This window comes from Drosophila sulfurigaster, chromosome X (genome assembly GCF_023558435.1).
Source record: "Drosophila sulfurigaster albostrigata strain 15112-1811.04 chromosome X, ASM2355843v2, whole genome shotgun sequence".
Lineage (NCBI taxonomy): Eukaryota > Metazoa > Arthropoda > Insecta > Diptera > Drosophilidae > Drosophila > Drosophila sulfurigaster.
The window spans coordinates 11,986,310-12,002,196 of NC_084885.1; the positions used below are offsets into that span (position 1 = coordinate 11,986,310).

General features: G+C 38.2%; 3 protein-coding genes and 1 long non-coding RNA gene across 8 annotated transcripts in view; 3 read left to right on the forward strand and 1 right to left on the reverse strand.

Annotated features, from left to right (window-relative positions):
• The first annotated feature begins 1,219 nt into the window (after positions 1 to 1,219).
• LOC133848840 (chorion protein S38) lies at positions 1,220 to 2,572 on the forward strand. Its single transcript, XM_062284540.1, has 2 exons — positions 1,220 to 1,379; positions 1,534 to 2,572. Exons 1-2 carry the CDS (start codon positions 1,224 to 1,226, stop codon positions 2,413 to 2,415), a joined length of 1,038 nt encoding a protein of 345 aa, XP_062140524.1. The 5' UTR covers positions 1,220 to 1,223; the 3' UTR covers positions 2,416 to 2,572.
• A 2,713-nt stretch (positions 2,573 to 5,285) lies between these two features.
• LOC133849525 (uncharacterized) lies at positions 5,286 to 6,280 on the forward strand. The gene is made up of 2 exons (XR_009895383.1): positions 5,286 to 5,537; positions 5,602 to 6,280. It is a non-coding gene; the product is annotated as an uncharacterized LOC133849525 (long non-coding RNA).
• LOC133849522 (protein ovarian tumor locus) lies at positions 6,034 to 11,651 on the reverse strand. 3 transcript variants are annotated; one of them, XM_062285660.1, is made up of 9 exons: positions 11,308 to 11,651; positions 10,176 to 10,383; positions 9,640 to 9,737; positions 9,426 to 9,580; positions 8,993 to 9,364; positions 8,794 to 8,930; positions 8,437 to 8,568; positions 6,896 to 8,290; positions 6,034 to 6,837 (listed from the first exon to the last, which is right to left on the reverse strand). In XM_062285660.1, exons 2-9 carry the CDS (start codon positions 10,317 to 10,319, stop codon positions 6,685 to 6,687), a joined length of 2,586 nt encoding a protein of 861 aa, XP_062141644.1. In that variant the 5' UTR covers positions 10,320 to 10,383; positions 11,308 to 11,651; the 3' UTR covers positions 6,034 to 6,684. The 3 variants fall into 3 exon arrangements, with proteins under 3 accessions (XP_062141644.1, XP_062141643.1, XP_062141645.1); XM_062285659.1 differs by having other exon boundaries at positions 10,176 to 10,436; XM_062285661.1 differs by lacking the exon at positions 8,437 to 8,568 and having other exon boundaries at positions 10,176 to 10,436; positions 11,308 to 11,649.
• Positions 11,652 to 12,523: 872 nt separating this feature from the next.
• The window catches only part of LOC133849523 (solute carrier family 41 member 2), a 39,006-nt gene continuing 35,642 nt past the window's right edge, over positions 12,524 to 15,887 (forward strand). The window contains exon 1 of one of the 3 annotated variants that reach the window (XM_062285663.1): positions 12,524 to 12,673. Coding sequence is in view for 1 of the 3 variants with exons in the window: in XM_062285667.1 (XP_062141651.1) it covers positions 15,061 to 15,130 (70 nt within the window). In the remaining 2 variants the exon portion in view is untranslated. Of the gene's footprint in view, positions 12,674 to 14,978; positions 15,131 to 15,887 lie in introns of those variants that run through there. The other 2 variants (XM_062285667.1, XM_062285665.1) reach the window with 2 other exon arrangements.

A 15,887-nucleotide genomic window follows, 5' to 3' on the forward strand; every position in this document is an offset into this window, starting at 1 on the left:
TCAAATATAATCAATCAATATTATATACTTGCTCTCTCTATTTTGCATTGCATTATTCAGTAAGAGTTAATCAATCTAACAATAACTAGTATATGTGAAGTAATTACTGTGATTTATAAATTACCTATATTATAGATTTACATATTAAATATTAAAAAAATTAACTAATTATACTATAAATATACATGAGAAATAGTTCAACCTTATTGATAGAAATTTTAGTAAAAGAAACAACGATTATAAATGGCAAACAAATGTTAATACAGAAAGTATTAATTAAAAATTATATTAAAATAAACTAATGTTTAATATATAAGAGAGAAAAGCAGATGAACTATTTTAAAAACAAGGAACTATTGAGATAGCAGAAGAACTATTTTGGAAGTCAAGCAAAGGAATTAAAGGAAACAGAGACTATAATAATAATACTGAAGTGTACCTCATTAAGAATCAAACTCATAATGGAAAGAAAATACTTGAAATGATGGAATAATATTCTCGCATATTTTCGCAAGTATTCCTATTTTTATTTTTTTGTAATAAGCAGAGAAAGTCTTTTATAATGTTGACAACAGACAAAGTATCTGTGAGATACTTTTTTTATCTGACACTTTTATATAGCGAATTAATTTCGAGGCACTTTTAGGAAGGGTTTAGCAGCTAGCTGCAAGTTTCTTAATCAATCCCATTCGCAATCCCAATGGCAAAATCCCAATCGCAAAACTGAGCTGAGCTGAGAGAACTCACAATGCGGAACTGGTTGGCAGCCAGCGCACACTTTGGCAATCGCAATCTCCGCAGACGGTCGGTATTATTCTGCAAAAACCTCGATATGGCTTATGTGTCAGGGCGCAAAATGTAGCGAGATGGCAGCTGTGGATTGGCTTAGTTTCTAGTTGTTGTTGTTGTTGCCGAACATTTTGTTATTGCTTTCTACGTAACACGCCGAGATATGCGCAACGAGATGCGTGCAATGCAATCAGCATTTGGCCATGTTCTGTGCTCGCTTTGGTGTGTGGGCATCACAGCAACAGCAACAACAACAACAATGACAACGTTGATGAAAGATCGGGGCCGTGGTTGGGAGCGGAACAGAAACGGCAACGGCAACCAACAACCACGGCAACGTCAACGACAACGACGACGACAATAACCGGCAGCAAAAGTTTGCCGACTGTTTGGCCAGTTGGGGCAAATGTCACGTAGCATGTGGCAAGCGGTCGATGGCAGCATATTTAAAGAAATCGTTGGACGGGTTAAGGCAGCAGAAGACAGCAGACGTTCCAAACAGCCACGACGAGCAGCCACTCGACGCCAAATTGGGACTGGAAACGATGAACAGACACAGCTTCATATGGGCGCTAGCCGCCTGCTTAATTGTACGTACCAAAAGATCACAAGATCACACAAAAGATCGCTGAAAATCGTCAAAGATCGCCAGAACTATTTCTCACACTTAGTTGCAAACAAACCTTGCTACAACTTGTTCTCTCTCTCTCTCTTTCCCTTCCCATTTTCTGTCTCTCTTCTTAGGCATGCGCCAGCGCAAATGGCTACGGCGGACAGCAGGGCTACGGCTCCGGCGGTCAGGGCTACGGCTCCAGCGGACAGCAGAGCTACAGCTCCAGCGGCGGTGAGCACGTCGGTGTTGGCGGCGAAGGTGCCGTTGCCGGTGCTTCCGCTGGCGGTGCCGGTGAATTCGGCGGCAATGGCGGCCATGGTCATGGCGATGGTGCCGCCGCTGGCTCGTTGGCTGGCAACGGTGAGGCCGCTGGTCTCGCCCAGAGCGGTCAGAGCAGCTACGGCTCCGACCAGAACATCCCCTACAAACCCGTGAACACCAAGGGCAACACCCTGACCTCATCGATCACCTATCCCCAGAACAAGGGCGAGATTCTGATCCATCGTCCCGCTCCGATCATTGTCCGTCGTCCACCCACCAAGGTGCTGGTGAACCATCCTCCATTGGTGGTCAAGCCCGCGCCTGTTGTGCTCCACAAGCCTCCAGCAATTGTGCTGCGCAAGGTCTACGTCAAGCACCATCCCCGTCGCGTTAAGGTCGAGCCTGTGTTCGTCAACGTGGTCAAGCCCCCAGCAGAGAAGTACTTTGTCAATGAGAACAAGCAGGGCTACGGCCAGGGTAACCACGGTTCCCACGGCCAGGGACACGGCGGTGCTCACATCCCCCGTCCCGGTCCAATTGTCGCTGGTCCCCAGAATCTGGGTCCCGGTCCAGCCATTCCCGCCTATGCCTCCGGTGCCGACAGCGCTGCTGCCAGCGCCGGCTACTCCCTGCTCCAGGGTGGCAACCACGGTCTCTCCGCCCTGGCCAACATCGCTGGTGAGCGTGAGGGCAACAACTATGGTGGCCAGCGTGAGCACTACGGCGGCCAGCACTCCGCTCCCGCTTATTAAGCGGCGAGAGGCTAGCCACGCTTTCAGCTTCCAGCTGCCAGCTGCTACCAACCAGCCGCCTCATCCGGCTGGCGTTAGTTACTATGTTTTTTACACGGCTTGGACGCCCACAAGGCGGGCGCGCAGGTTTCATTGCAAACAAATAAAAAAATTTGAAAAAAATCACACTTTTACTATTTATTTTGAGGTGGCAAATTCAAATGGGGAAGACTTAAGTTTATCAACTTAAAATAAATACTTAAGAATCCATAATCTTAACTGCAAGATTATCAAACTTATTCATAAACTTATCAGAAAGTTAAAGCTACAATATAATTAAATTACATTTTACTATTTATTTTACTTAAATTAAACCAAATATATACTACGAAACAATCTTGAGTTGCTTGAATGTCAAATTAAAACTTATTGGATAGTTAAAACTACAGTACAGATCAATTACATTTTTAAAATGTATGCTGAAGTTGCTAATATAAATGGAAAATACTCAAAATTATTAACTTATTATTATTTATTAATATGCACTAAAGAATGTGTTGCTTTCATTTCAAACTTGGCTAAAACTTATCAGAAAGTGAATTATATAAATAATTTATTTTTTACTATTAACTTTGAAGAAACACTAAAAAATCTGAAGAATAATTTAACGATTCTTGAATTTTAAATGAGTATTAATTAGACAAAAAACTATAAACTTTAATATAAGCATATAACATTTGTCTATTTATCTTGAAGTTGTGAATTCAATTAAGTTTATCAACGTCAACGCAACTCTTTACTGCAATTTTCAATATCAGATAGTTATAACTACAATATAAGTATTACATTTCATTATTTATCTTAAAGTTGTGAATTTAATGGAGAATACTTAAATTTATCAATTTAAAATAAATACCAGACAATTAATAGTCTTGGCTGTAATATTACTTAGATTATCGAACAAACTAAAACTTATTTATTTGCTTATTAGATAAATCTAGAATATATGTAAATTTTACCTTTCACTATTTTTAAGTTGATAATTCAAATGGGGAATTGCATAGTTTATCGATTTAAAATTAACAGTAAAGAATCAATAATCATAAGTTGCTTCAATTTCAAACATCTTAAAAACCAACAAGAATCAATAATCTCTAAAACGTATTCATAAAGTTATCAGACATGAGTCTTAACAAGTCTAAGTCTAGAATGTATGTTATACATTTTATTTTGTGGATGAGTATTTAAGACGACAAATATCTGTTAAGTTTGTAGATTAAAACTAACGAATTGCCTTCATTTCTTATATTTTATGCTTCAAGAATTTCAAATGTCGTAAGATTATCTAACAACTTAAAATCAAATTCGAAATGAAACTCATAAGACTAACGACATATAAAATATAGTCACAGAAATAAAAGATTCGACACACATTTCATAATTCTAAATACTACAATTTTTCAATAAATAAGTAACAACATTAATAAATAAAAACTTATAAGATATAGAATATATATAATGCTAACCGATGTGAAGCATCATTTCATTTACATGGAACACTTGGTTTTTGATTAAATCTTATAATATGTATATGCAAAAAAGCAGTCATATTTTACACAAAATGATAATTTAAGTAAATCTTACATAAAAAACCTCACCAATTTAGTTTCACAAATATTATATTCAGATAACTTTTACTTATAATTAAACGTAAGTGATATGTTTATTTGTAAATTTTCAATTGGATATAAATAAATTTATAATCTATGCTTTAACAATTTTAATAATAATGTTTATTTTATTGTAAGCAGTTGAGTATCATTAATAAGCTATTAGTACTTATACATTTTGTTTCCAGTATGATTTTGGAGCTTGCTCAATTAGCAATGTCTAGCTAGAAACCGTATTAAAAGAAATTAAGCAACTGGCATAAATGAGTTTTTAAATATGTGCAAAACAGTGCACGACAACAGCAGTTAAACTAGTGAAGGCATATATTAACATATACATTTTGAAAATAATTTAATATGTTTTTCTTAAATTATTGTGATTTTTTTAGCAAACAAACAAGATAATTAATTTATAATTTTCCGCAAGTCTTAGATAAAGATGAACCCACACAAAGCATGTTCTTTAATAATGATTATACAACTATAAGCACTACTCATAAAGTCATTATCAAGTCTCAAAATAAAACAGTACTTTTGGTTTGGTAAAACGCATTAATCATGGGCTTAGCTATCTACCAGAAATTACTTCAAAACCTAAGTTATTCAAGCGATTAGCGTACTTCAGATATAACGTAGTTGAATATTCGTTGATTCATTTTGTAGTGTGACAAATGAGCAAATATGAATAGTTTTATCTACCAATTGTATATAATTAGATTAATGTCTTGAAAGTTGTTGGTATTGAAAATTGAAATTGTTCAGATGAACGTTAATATATATTACGAAAATGAGAAAAATGTTGAAAAAATTATATGATATGAGGCTTCAATTTAGCTTGGCAATACTAAGGCCTCATAACAATGTAATCAAAACATAGTACTAATAATTAATAATAATAATAATAGTTACAAATATTGACTTTAACAAGGGATACATTTTAAACTAACAAGCCTAAAACACATGAATGTGCGTGATGCACGCTACAATCAGTTGCAAGGTGATAAAATAAAATAGTTTTGGTGTCCCTCCAATGTGGGATTTGTTGCCAGCCCCTAATGACAGCAATTGGGGCTTTCAACACAACAATCGAATTCGACTCCAACATCAACAGCTAGTCGAAAAGATGTAGGTCGCCTCGTGCCGCCCATTTGTTGGATTTGAGAATTCAGCATAAAAATGCGACACTTTTGTGAAACGTTTTCAGTTTGTAAGCAAAAGTAATCGAGTGCAAAAAAATACATGCATACATATAAAATAAAAAGCACAACAAAATAACCGACAAACGAAAAGCGCAAAACTGTTACAAGTTCAACTAGCGAGCACAAAAACGCGTCGAGCGCCGTATTCACAATTAATATATAACTATATAAAAAAAAAGCACACGCGTTTAATATGCGACTAGGTCCATTTATGATATGGCTGCTGTTATTGTTATTGGTGGCGGTTGTCCAGCAAAGCTCCTGCAGCTCATTGGTGAGTGTTGAGAATAGTTCCAGAAATGTGGTACACTTTGATCACATCGCGTCTTCCCATTTAGCCGGTGCGTAGACGTGACATGCGACACTCGGGGAACGCGGCGCCAAGCATTATCCAGCTGCTCGTCGCCTTGATCGGCAAATTGTAGCCAATGCATCAACTTTCAGATACTCGGCGCAGCCGTCAACTGCTTAAACAAATTGATCGCAAGAATTTCGAGTGTGTGTTTCTACCAAAGAGAAATAGTTAATGTAAATTGTAAATGTGTTAATATTGTTTTTAGAGTATGATTGTTGGTTATGGGATCGAATTGTCTTGTCGTTCCCCAAGACCATTCCACTACTCACAAGCAAGGTTACTTCAACTCGAGTTGTTTTGCTTAATATCGCACAACTCTAACACTTAGTTGAGAAAAGCGATGTTTTAATTTAAAGAGATCGCAAAAGACCACGTACCAGCGAAATCTCTTTAATAATTCATATTTCCGTCACTCTTTTTTGTTGTATGTCTTGTGCGGTTTTTATTTGTAAATTTGCTTGTTATTAGTTGTTAGTTGGGTTTTTTTTGTTTTTATATTCATGAATGATATTGTTATTAAGTTTTGAATTTGTTTTTTTACATCGAAATTGCTGACCTACAAAAGTTATTATTGTTTAACATCGAAATTGCTGATGATCTATAAAAAAGTTCTTGTTTAGCAATTATTTTTTAAAATGTATAAATATTTCGTAAATGCATATTTTTTTAATGTAATTTGTTAATGTTTTAGACTAATAAAATCGCAAAAAAATTGCATAAATGACACAGATTTAAAATGTTGTTCGATTGTGTTAAATAATGCAATATTAATGATTTTGTTATATGAAATTTGTGATGTAGTTATGTTTGTTGAAAATCGTTTAGCACTTTTGGATTAAAATATATAATACATAGATAGATATATGTGATTGATGTTTGCGTGAGAGTTTTGTAAGATATATATGTATATATATATTATATATATGTAATACAAAATTAAAACGGTAAATAATTAAGCGAGCGATTTTAAAAAGTCGATAAATTGTGAGTGTAGTATATGCAATTGGAAATTTGTTAAATTATAACTAAATAATAGTATGTTGCGTGCAACATGCGGCATGTGCGCTTAATGACGTGCTGTTGTATTGTAGCCACCTGCCTGAGTCTGGTGCTGCTGTTGCTGCTGCAACTTCTGTGCTTTGGAATCCATGTTAGCCGCCATCTCGAATGGCATACCCATCATATTGGGAGGCTGTGGCAGGCCCCAACCATATGAATTCTAAATAGACAATAGTTAATTACACGTTTAGCGAATCAAAGTGAACAACAACAATTACCTGCCCTGCTTTGGGGGCAGCAAAGAACATCGGCGGACGCAGCGACATGGACTGATGAGCCGGCGGCAATGGCGCCTGTGCGAGTGGATAAAAGTTAAACTGATTGCCATTAGTGTTGGGCGATGGCGTTGGCGTCGGCGTCGGCAGCAATACTTTATGATGTCCAGCACCCAGCTGATTGTCCTTGTTAAGGCCATACAATTGCTCCGGCCGCTTGCCGCGTCCTTTGTTGAATATGGCACGTTTGGGGCCACGACTGCCGTTGCGTGGTGTCTTGTCAACCACCTCAGTGCTGGAGAATGCCGATGATGATGTGCCTGTCGTCTTGATGCCTGTCACCGTCGCATTCGCATCTGGCGTCGGCGGCGGAGTCGAAGTGTTTGCCATCAATGCAGCGGCCTCATCGTTGCGACGCTTCTGTTGTTGGTCCGTGTTGTTGTGTTGATTCGGAGCGTTGCCATTAAGATAGCCGAGATGCGTGTTGACGCCAATGTTGTAAAAGTAGCGCAACGTGCTCAAATCAGCTGGCAAATCCTCACCGTTGGCATGCAACAAGCGACGCACATCCGACTGCTGCTCCTCGCCGTTTGGATGTTTCGAAGTGGTGGTAGTGGCCAAAGGCACTGCGCCTCCTCCACCACCAGCTCCAGTTGTTGCTGTTGCTGTGTTGCTGGTGCCGCTGCGATTGGCAATTGGAGACAGCAACACCGACTGCGGCAGCATTGCTGGCTGTGGCCCAAACAAATAAGGCGGCGATGATGGCGCATAAGGAGGCGGCGGTGTCGGCAATGATGACGGCGACACAGCTGCATTTGGTGAATAGCCGCCAAAATGCATAAACATGCAATTATTTGCCTGCATTGACGAATAGACGCCACCAGCTGCATACTCTTCATGCGGACTTGCCCACGGCACATGACTTAATCGACGATGTCCCCCCATGGGCATATAATTCACATATGGCGCTCCAGGCGCTGCAAGTGGCGTCTGTCCGGCTGGCAGTTGTTGCTCCTGTTGCGATTGCTGCAAACGTGACGACGGTGGCGGTGGCAGTTTGCCGCGTGGCTGCTTGCCGCGTGACTGAAAACGTTGCTCTCGCTCTCGCTCGCGGTGTTGGTGCTCCTCGACCGCCTCCAGCGGCGCTGACAGCTGCTGATGGTGCGACGGATATCCAAAGCAAGCATCCAGTTGCATGTATTGCATGCCTTCACATTTGCCTGCATCAAAGCAGTTGCTCATCTCAAAGAGCTTGGCCATCTTATACTTGTGCGCTGACTTCGTTTTGGTCATCAGCTTGGTCAGATGAACGCGCTCCAATTGCCGTTGATAACCAAACGGCAGCGACCAGGGACGGAACTCATCCGGCGGCACCGGATGCAATGCCTCATATGGCACCTGGTTAACAAGAAACAAAAAAAAAAAAAAATAGCGAGAAAATTATTAATCATTAAATCACATTAACGCTAGAGTGTTGTGAGGACAGCACGGAGAGTCAGTTTTGTTTTCTTGTTTTTGTAATTATAGAGGTGGGAGTACCCTACCAAAAATTTCTTTCCAAATGGCTCGACAAAGACAATATAGTAAGACTTGTCAATGCCAATCTTTTGAATGTGGCACGTGTACATTTCACACTCGGAATCTATCTGCAGCTCCACGCGGCACTTGGCGCCCACCTGAAAAACGATTAGCAGGAGATGGGGGATTCATACAAACACAATACACAGAGAAAGAGAAAAATAAAGAGAGACAAAAAGAGTGAGAGAGAGTGCTTTAGAAAGAAAGTAAGTGATGGTAAACAATTAAATAGTAGTGGGTCGATCAGCTCTTGGATTGGATGCATTTTAAGCTGAACGAACTATAGACATTGGCCAGTATATTGTCTCGATCTTGCTGCGTACCTTGAAATTGTAATCATTAACGTAAATGTTATAGCGTTTGGCTTCCTTGCGTATATCGTTCCAGCTATCAAACTCGATATTGCGATACATATAAGCATCCAGCGACTTGGCCACCTTATACGGAAACGGTGTAATGCCTATAAAGCAAAAGTATTAGCTGCAATCGATTGAAAAAAAAAAAAATCTAAATTCAACACACCTTCCTGCAGCAATTGGCGTACACAAGAGTTCATGGAACTAGGACACATGTGGAGCATATCAGTGCTATTGACCATTGATGTATCCAAGCGCCTGCTATTGCTGGTCTCATCCGCTGTATTCATGGCCAGCTCGGCATTATTGTGAAAGTTACACAACTTGGAGTTCTCCAGTATGCAAATGGTATCTTCCGGCAGGTCCAGCTGAAAGCTGCGTCCATCGGCGCAAACCACACGCGAGATATAGCCTCTTGCATCCAGCTCCACACTGTAGCTATTCCAATTGAATGACTGCGGATGCAACATGCTCTCCACAGCAAAATTGACATCAGGCAGCTTAAAGAGCATCTTATACAGCAGCTTGAAACAAATTGCTGTGGTAAATACCCAAGAAATTACATCAATAATTTTGATTTATATTGTGGATACACTTACACTGACAAATCGCAGCCATCTGAAGGTTTTCCTCTGTGTAGACAGAGTCGAAGTGAAACTCGTTCGTGTAGAACACGAGAAAATCGTGGTGATAATGTTCGTTATAGGTGACTTTAGTGCCCATATTGAATGGCTCAAATAGGATAACATTTCGACTGCAATTATTGAGGCATTAGAATGCTTTATTTGCTCAGTGGTTGAATATTCAACTCACCGATACATGCAGCAAAGGGCGCGCAATTCGAGCATTGTTCCATAGGTCTTTGGTTTGGCCATGTCCAGCATATAAGCATCAAAATCACCGCGTACATGCTGTTATTGTTTAATGAAATTATTTATTTAAGCATGAATTCCAATGCACTAGATTCTTAACAAATTAATAGACGGACATGGCTATATCGTCTCGGCAGTTGCTGATCAAGAATATATGTACTTTATAAGGTCGGAGATGTCTACTTAAGTCTGTTACATATATTTCCTGCCGGGACAAATTTATAGTACCTTTCTACCCTATGGGTAGAGGGTATAAAAATTACCATTACAAACAATGAAAAGGTCCAATGAGATTACTTCAGAACTTTCTTATTGCTAAAATACTTTAAATAACAGACAATTCTAATTAATGAGTTGAGAAAATAGTTTTTGAGTATATTGTCCATAATTTTAATTATTATAATACAACATATATAAATATTACTAACTGCAGAAATCATTCAAAGAATTGAGTTAATATTGTGTACTCCAACTCACCTGCTCAAATTTGCGACGCATTCGCGTCATGAATCGCACACACTCCAAACGGACTTCAAAGTGCAGCATCTGAGTGTCGTACATTTGCTCGGCAATCACGCGAAACAGACATGATGCATCCCTGGCCGTATGCTTTCGGTACATTGCGCGACTCTCTAGGAATTGATCATAAGGATCGGGCGCCTGACGACTACCGGGCGTTATAGGCCTTCGCAGCATTTTTGATTTTTGTTGATTTCGGGAAAGGCAGAAGTTAATATGCTAAATATAGGTTTAAATTCAGATAGCAAAAATAACGATTTGGTTAATTTTTTTTTTTAATAAAATTATAAAATCATAATTTTCATCAAAGTAATTCAATAAATTTGTGATCGTAAATAAAACTTTAGTAAATATTATTCTATATTAAAAAGGAATATCGGCGAAAACTCCAAATATATGTATTATGAATAAACTGCCGATATCATTTATTTACATTCTGTATAAATTATTATTAAAAAAAAATAAGCCATAATTAAATTACCATTATAGCTTCAAATCATGTTTTTGATAAACATACAATGATTATGGTTGATTATATTATTGAACACTTGAAATTATCATTCAACGATAATATTCAAAATATAATTAGCAAATAATTTTTAGATAAGAGCTAATAATGATTACAGCCCTTGTTTAATTGACAAGCTTTTCATTTTTTAATCGCAAATATATTCAATTTTTACATAAATATGTACTATAATACTGTGGCACGCGCTCATCTCTAATTTATTTTCTTATTATTTTTGTGTCTTGCTTTTGTACCAAGTTCATGATCGACGCCATCTTGAAATTGTTGGTCGTTCACTTTGTGCAAATTTTGTATCTCTATTTTTTTCTGTACTCTTCGCACAACTACAACATAATTGCTGCTAGTGCAACGAACGCTAGAACAGCACCGTTACTTTTTGCTCTTCTTATGTATGCGCACCTCGCTTTTTGTGTATGCATACACAAACACCTACGCAATTGAGCCTTTGCAATTTGTATATACATACATACATATGTATATTAAAACGTATTTATGTATACCATAAGTTTCACAATTGGTAAGAAAATTATATCAAATATGGTAAATACAAAAAGTACTTACAGAAAATGGATAAAGCCAATAATTTAGTCACTCTAAATCGGGAGAATTTACGAGAATCTTAATTTTTCACTTGCCACTTTAAATTATTTTCGGCGGGGGCCTGAGGGGCAATACACACATACACACACACGTAAAAGATTGATCAAAGTCTGTGTATGTAAATGGTTTTAATACATGTGCGCACAGTTATTTAAAAAACGAAAAAATATTTAAAAACAAGACAAACGAGTGTTTCTAGCTTTTAATCTGCACTCCCGGCACTTTATTTTTTTCACTTTGTCGATGACCTTCGTGGATGTCCTGATCGCAAGCTTGCACAAAAATGTATTCATTATTTTCTATTTGAACACAGCGCAAACATGACTAGGGTGACCGCAAGTTACTATTCAAAATGTACTATTTTTCGTCAAATTATGCACTTGCGCTATTTCTACTAATTAACTAGTGCGCAAGGTGTATTGGTATTTATTATAAATGCCGTAACAGTTACAACAGATTTTTGTTATTTATTTTATGTATCGGAAAACATAATTATTTTGCTTTGAAATGTATTTATTAAAAACTAAACATCTTTTAATAATAAGAAAAGTACACAATCTATAAATATACCAAAGAAAATACTTCCGGTTTTTCTAAATGTTTTTATACCGAAAAGGATATTACATATAGATTAGCGCAAACTGCTTAATTTCAAATTGTATTTGCTTCTCTGATTATCGTAAGCACACTGCACTTGGTGATGGAATGAAAACAATATGCTCTAATATTTTTGTATAATTTATACACTGAAATGTAAGGGATTGCAAGCCATTATTTTTGCAGTATGTACAATTACGAAATATTCACACAGTATACAAGTGAAGATATCGATATACTGCCTGCAAGGATACCCGACGCATCAAGGAGCTAATCCGTTGTTTCTGAAATGATGCCAAACAGAAGCTCATTGCATATGGCACTCTCGATAAACTACGTTTATTTGTTATTTTAGCTAAAATATATTTTAATAACAAATAAGATTTTTTAGGCAGGACTGTTACTTATCTATTGCTTATTTATAATTTAATTAGCGTACAAAAAAAAAATACAACACAAACATTGAATTTATCGAGACGGCTGTTATCGAAAGCGCGTTTTTTTTGATTTCGCATAACATTGTTGTTGTCCCTTGTTGTGCTCTCTAAATAATGGGGTGGAAAAAGTGGCGCTGCCATCGTCAACGTCGACGACGTCTACGCTTTTCTTGGTTGTTGTTGCTGCTTCTGCTGATGGCTGGCTTCAAGCTTCAGTTTGAAATTGCAAGTCAATGAAGCGAGTAAACTTCAAGTTCGCGCTGTTACCGCGACTAAAGTTGTCTGGAAGAGATGTGAGTGCGCCTTTCAAATTTTTACAATGTTCTGCAAATTGTTCTTTTCGTTTTATTTCCATTATCTAGTAAGTGTACAATTCGTTTCTTGTGTTTTTGTTATATTTTTTTTTGGTTTGGTGTTCCAAGTGTCGTCGTATCTTTCACAGTCTCTCTCATTGTGTTGCCATTTCTCTTGTGTGTTTCATTTTCGTCTAGAATGTGAAACGCGTAACATAACCAAACAAAACAAACAACAACAACAAGAACATGCAGTCAGAATGCATTTAAATCATACGAATTCAATTTTATTTGTTTATGCCATTAAACATGAAATTACACGTGCTACTTGCAACAAAAAACAATGGTTTTTGTGTTTTTTTTTTTGGTTCTTTTTGCAATTGCAATTGATTATGAAATTCATAAATGGCTTTGCCAGCTGCAGCGTTGCAGTCGCAGCCGCAGTCGCTGCTGCAGTCGCCGTCAGCTGCAATGTGCAGTTATTTCGCCCACTGTTGGTAAAAATCAATAAGAAACGAAGATTATTTCGTATTTAATTGCAAACTTAAACGTGCACGTGCTTTGTTCCAGTGTATATGTGTGATAATAAATCAATAAATACTTAATCAAGTTTAAGTTTGTTGAACGCGTGACAAATGTCTGGCATGTTGTAGATGGGGGGAGGGTTGATGTCGTTGGAACCATCACCATCTTTCAGCTCACTTTGCTTTGTTTACAATACACATACATAAACTTGGCGGCGGCAGGCTCATTTCATCAGTGTGTGTGTGTGTCGGGTTTGCGTGATACTGTGTGTGTGTGTCTGTGTGCGCTGCCATGTGCTCACACGCACGACCACATGCATGTGTATATGTGTTAAGCGGCATTTGTTGTGCTGTGTTGTTATTACAATGAATGAAATCGAAATTCGCCAGTGTGTTCTCGAGTTACTCCTTTTGCGATACTCACGAATGCTATCGCACACACATAAATACTTATCGATAAATAGGTCAAGTTCATCAACGCACACAAACATACATACATGGAGTCATCTACTTGCGTTCGTTGTGTGTGTATTTATTGTGCATGCCAATATATTAATGTCTCTGTATGTGTGTTATCAATATTATCGTCGTGAATATAACTGAGGTCAAGTGCTATGTCAATGTCAAAAGCCTGGGCCACAAAATTTCGCAAACTTTCGACCCATAGAAACAGACAACACACAGTTATCTACTATATGTATATGCAGTGCATACGACATGCAAGCAGTGCTGCCATTCTGGCTTTTTTCTGATCGCTTGCAGAAGACATTTGAATAATGCGGTAAGCAACAAATCTAGCTATATTTTCTTTCATTATATAGAACATTAGGCAATCAAGGAATAAACTTGAAAAAATTTGTTTTATGTGTTGAAAATTGGGTGGCGGGTTTCTCAAAGTAGCCTTTTCTCTTAGCTTTTTACTATTCTCAAAAGTTGGCAACACTGCAATGCGACAGAAGAAGTCGCTTTCTCTGTCTTTGCCTGTTTCTTGCATGTTGCCGCTCGTCTGCTAAGAAATTTGCGTTTTGTTGGGTGGCAATTGATTAAACAAAATCTTATTTTTTACTTATCAACATTTGTGTTGGCTGCTTCTGTTCTGCGGTGTTGTTGTGCAACTCACAACCCACGTCCTGCAGCTGGTGGCACTTGCAATCTTATCTAATTGCTATTTCCATTGATAAGTTCAGATGTTATTGGGTCTCTAACCAACTGTTTCCCTTCCCACTTCCCGCACTCCCTTGTGTATTTCTCTTTGACAGGCGCGACTTAAAAATGTTCGCTGTGCTCTTTTCTCTGTCAAGATAAATTCGCCTTTCGTTCTTTTGTTCTTGTTTTTGCTGTGTTAGTTGTTGCTGCACATTTGTTATTGTCTTTTGCTCTTTAGCTCGATCGTTGGCAGACTTTGCTTTTGCTTTTGCTTTTCAGTTGCCGTTGAACATTGAAACTTGTCGCTTCAGCAGCACAACAAAGGTAAAACCCTGCAAATGTTTGTTAGAAACACAAAGAAAAAGAAGAAAAAACAAAAAAAAAAACAGCTCAGTTGGCGTCGCTGTTGCCATTTGTGCTTTAACCGGTTTAAAAATGTTTGAAGTCGACGTTAACGTCGCTGTCGCTGCGCGCGTTGTGTTGACGAACAGTGTGTGGCCAGTATATTAGGCCTAGTGCGAAAGTGGCGTTAGTGTACCCAATATGTGTGGACTGAACTGTACGCGCAGACGGAATAGGCTTTGTTTTTGCTTTTTGTTTGCCCAATTGTGTACATACATTTCTTTATTTCATTTTTTTGGTTCTTTTCGTTTTCTTTGCAAAAATTTACGCCCACTTGTTGTTGTCAGTCGTCGTCGTTCCCGAGGGCAACACAACATGAAGCCGATTAGCAGCATTCACAGTGGCGGCGAGAATAGTGGTTCCACCATGCGCCGCAGGCCCATACGTAAGCTATTTATAATCACTGTCACTTTATTTTTAGACACGTACTCTCGCAATTTACTTTTCATTTTAGTTTTAGTTGTAATTGTAGTTGTAGTTGTCGCATTACAACATCTACGAATAATTGCATTTAATGCTTGAATTTACATTTGGTTCTGGTGGCATTTACTATTTGTTTGCTCATTATTTCTTGCATGCTTTTTAAAATACCCTACACACCCACCAACATTCATACATATGTCCATACATTCTAAATCAAAATAATTATTATGCATATACATATATGTGTTTATTATAATGCATAATCAATGCCTAGAGCACAATGCTCGCATTTGTTGTTGTGGTTGTTGCTACAAGTTGTTTACAAACATTCAACACGCCATGGCTGCTGATGCGACGCCGCTGTGGCCCTCCAGTCATTGCCATTGTCGGCTATTGGCATCGCTGCCGCCGTCGCTGTTGGCGCATAACGGTGACCAGCACAGCTGTTTGAGTTGCCGGCGCATGCGGGTGTGTGTGTGTGTGCAAGAGCGAGAGAGCGATATGATACTTCAGGTGTTTGTTGTTATCTGCGTCAAGTGCACACGGCAAGGCATTTGCTCTCTCGCTCTCTCAAGGGCTTACACGCGCACGAATCGCACGCACACGCGACACAAAACTATTAAAAACCACAAGCGCATATTATGCGGCTCACTTACAAATCGTTGAGGCATTTGAATTGTTTTCCCTTGCTCTAACACTCTGTGACGTCAATGACATGC

Coding starts and splice junctions, on each gene's coding strand:
- LOC133848840 (XM_062284540.1), top strand. CDS start 1,224: ATGGCAGCATATTTAAAGAAATCGTTGGACGGGTTAAGGCAGCAGAAG. Junction 1,380..1,533: donor CGCTAGCCGCCTGCTTAATT/GTACGTACCAAA, acceptor CTCTCTTCTTAG/GCATGCGCCAGCGCAAATGG.
- LOC133849522 (XM_062285659.1), bottom strand. CDS start 10,394: ATGCTGCGAAGGCCTATAACGCCCGGTAGTCGTCAGGCGCCCGATCCT. Junction 9,738..10,175: donor TGCGTCGCAAATTTGAGCAG/GTGAGTTGGAGT, acceptor AAACAATAACAG/CATGTACGCGGTGATTTTGA. Junction 8,931..8,992: donor ACGCCAATTGCTGCAGGAAG/GTGTGTTGAATT, acceptor TTTGCTTTATAG/GCATTACACCGTTTCCGTAT.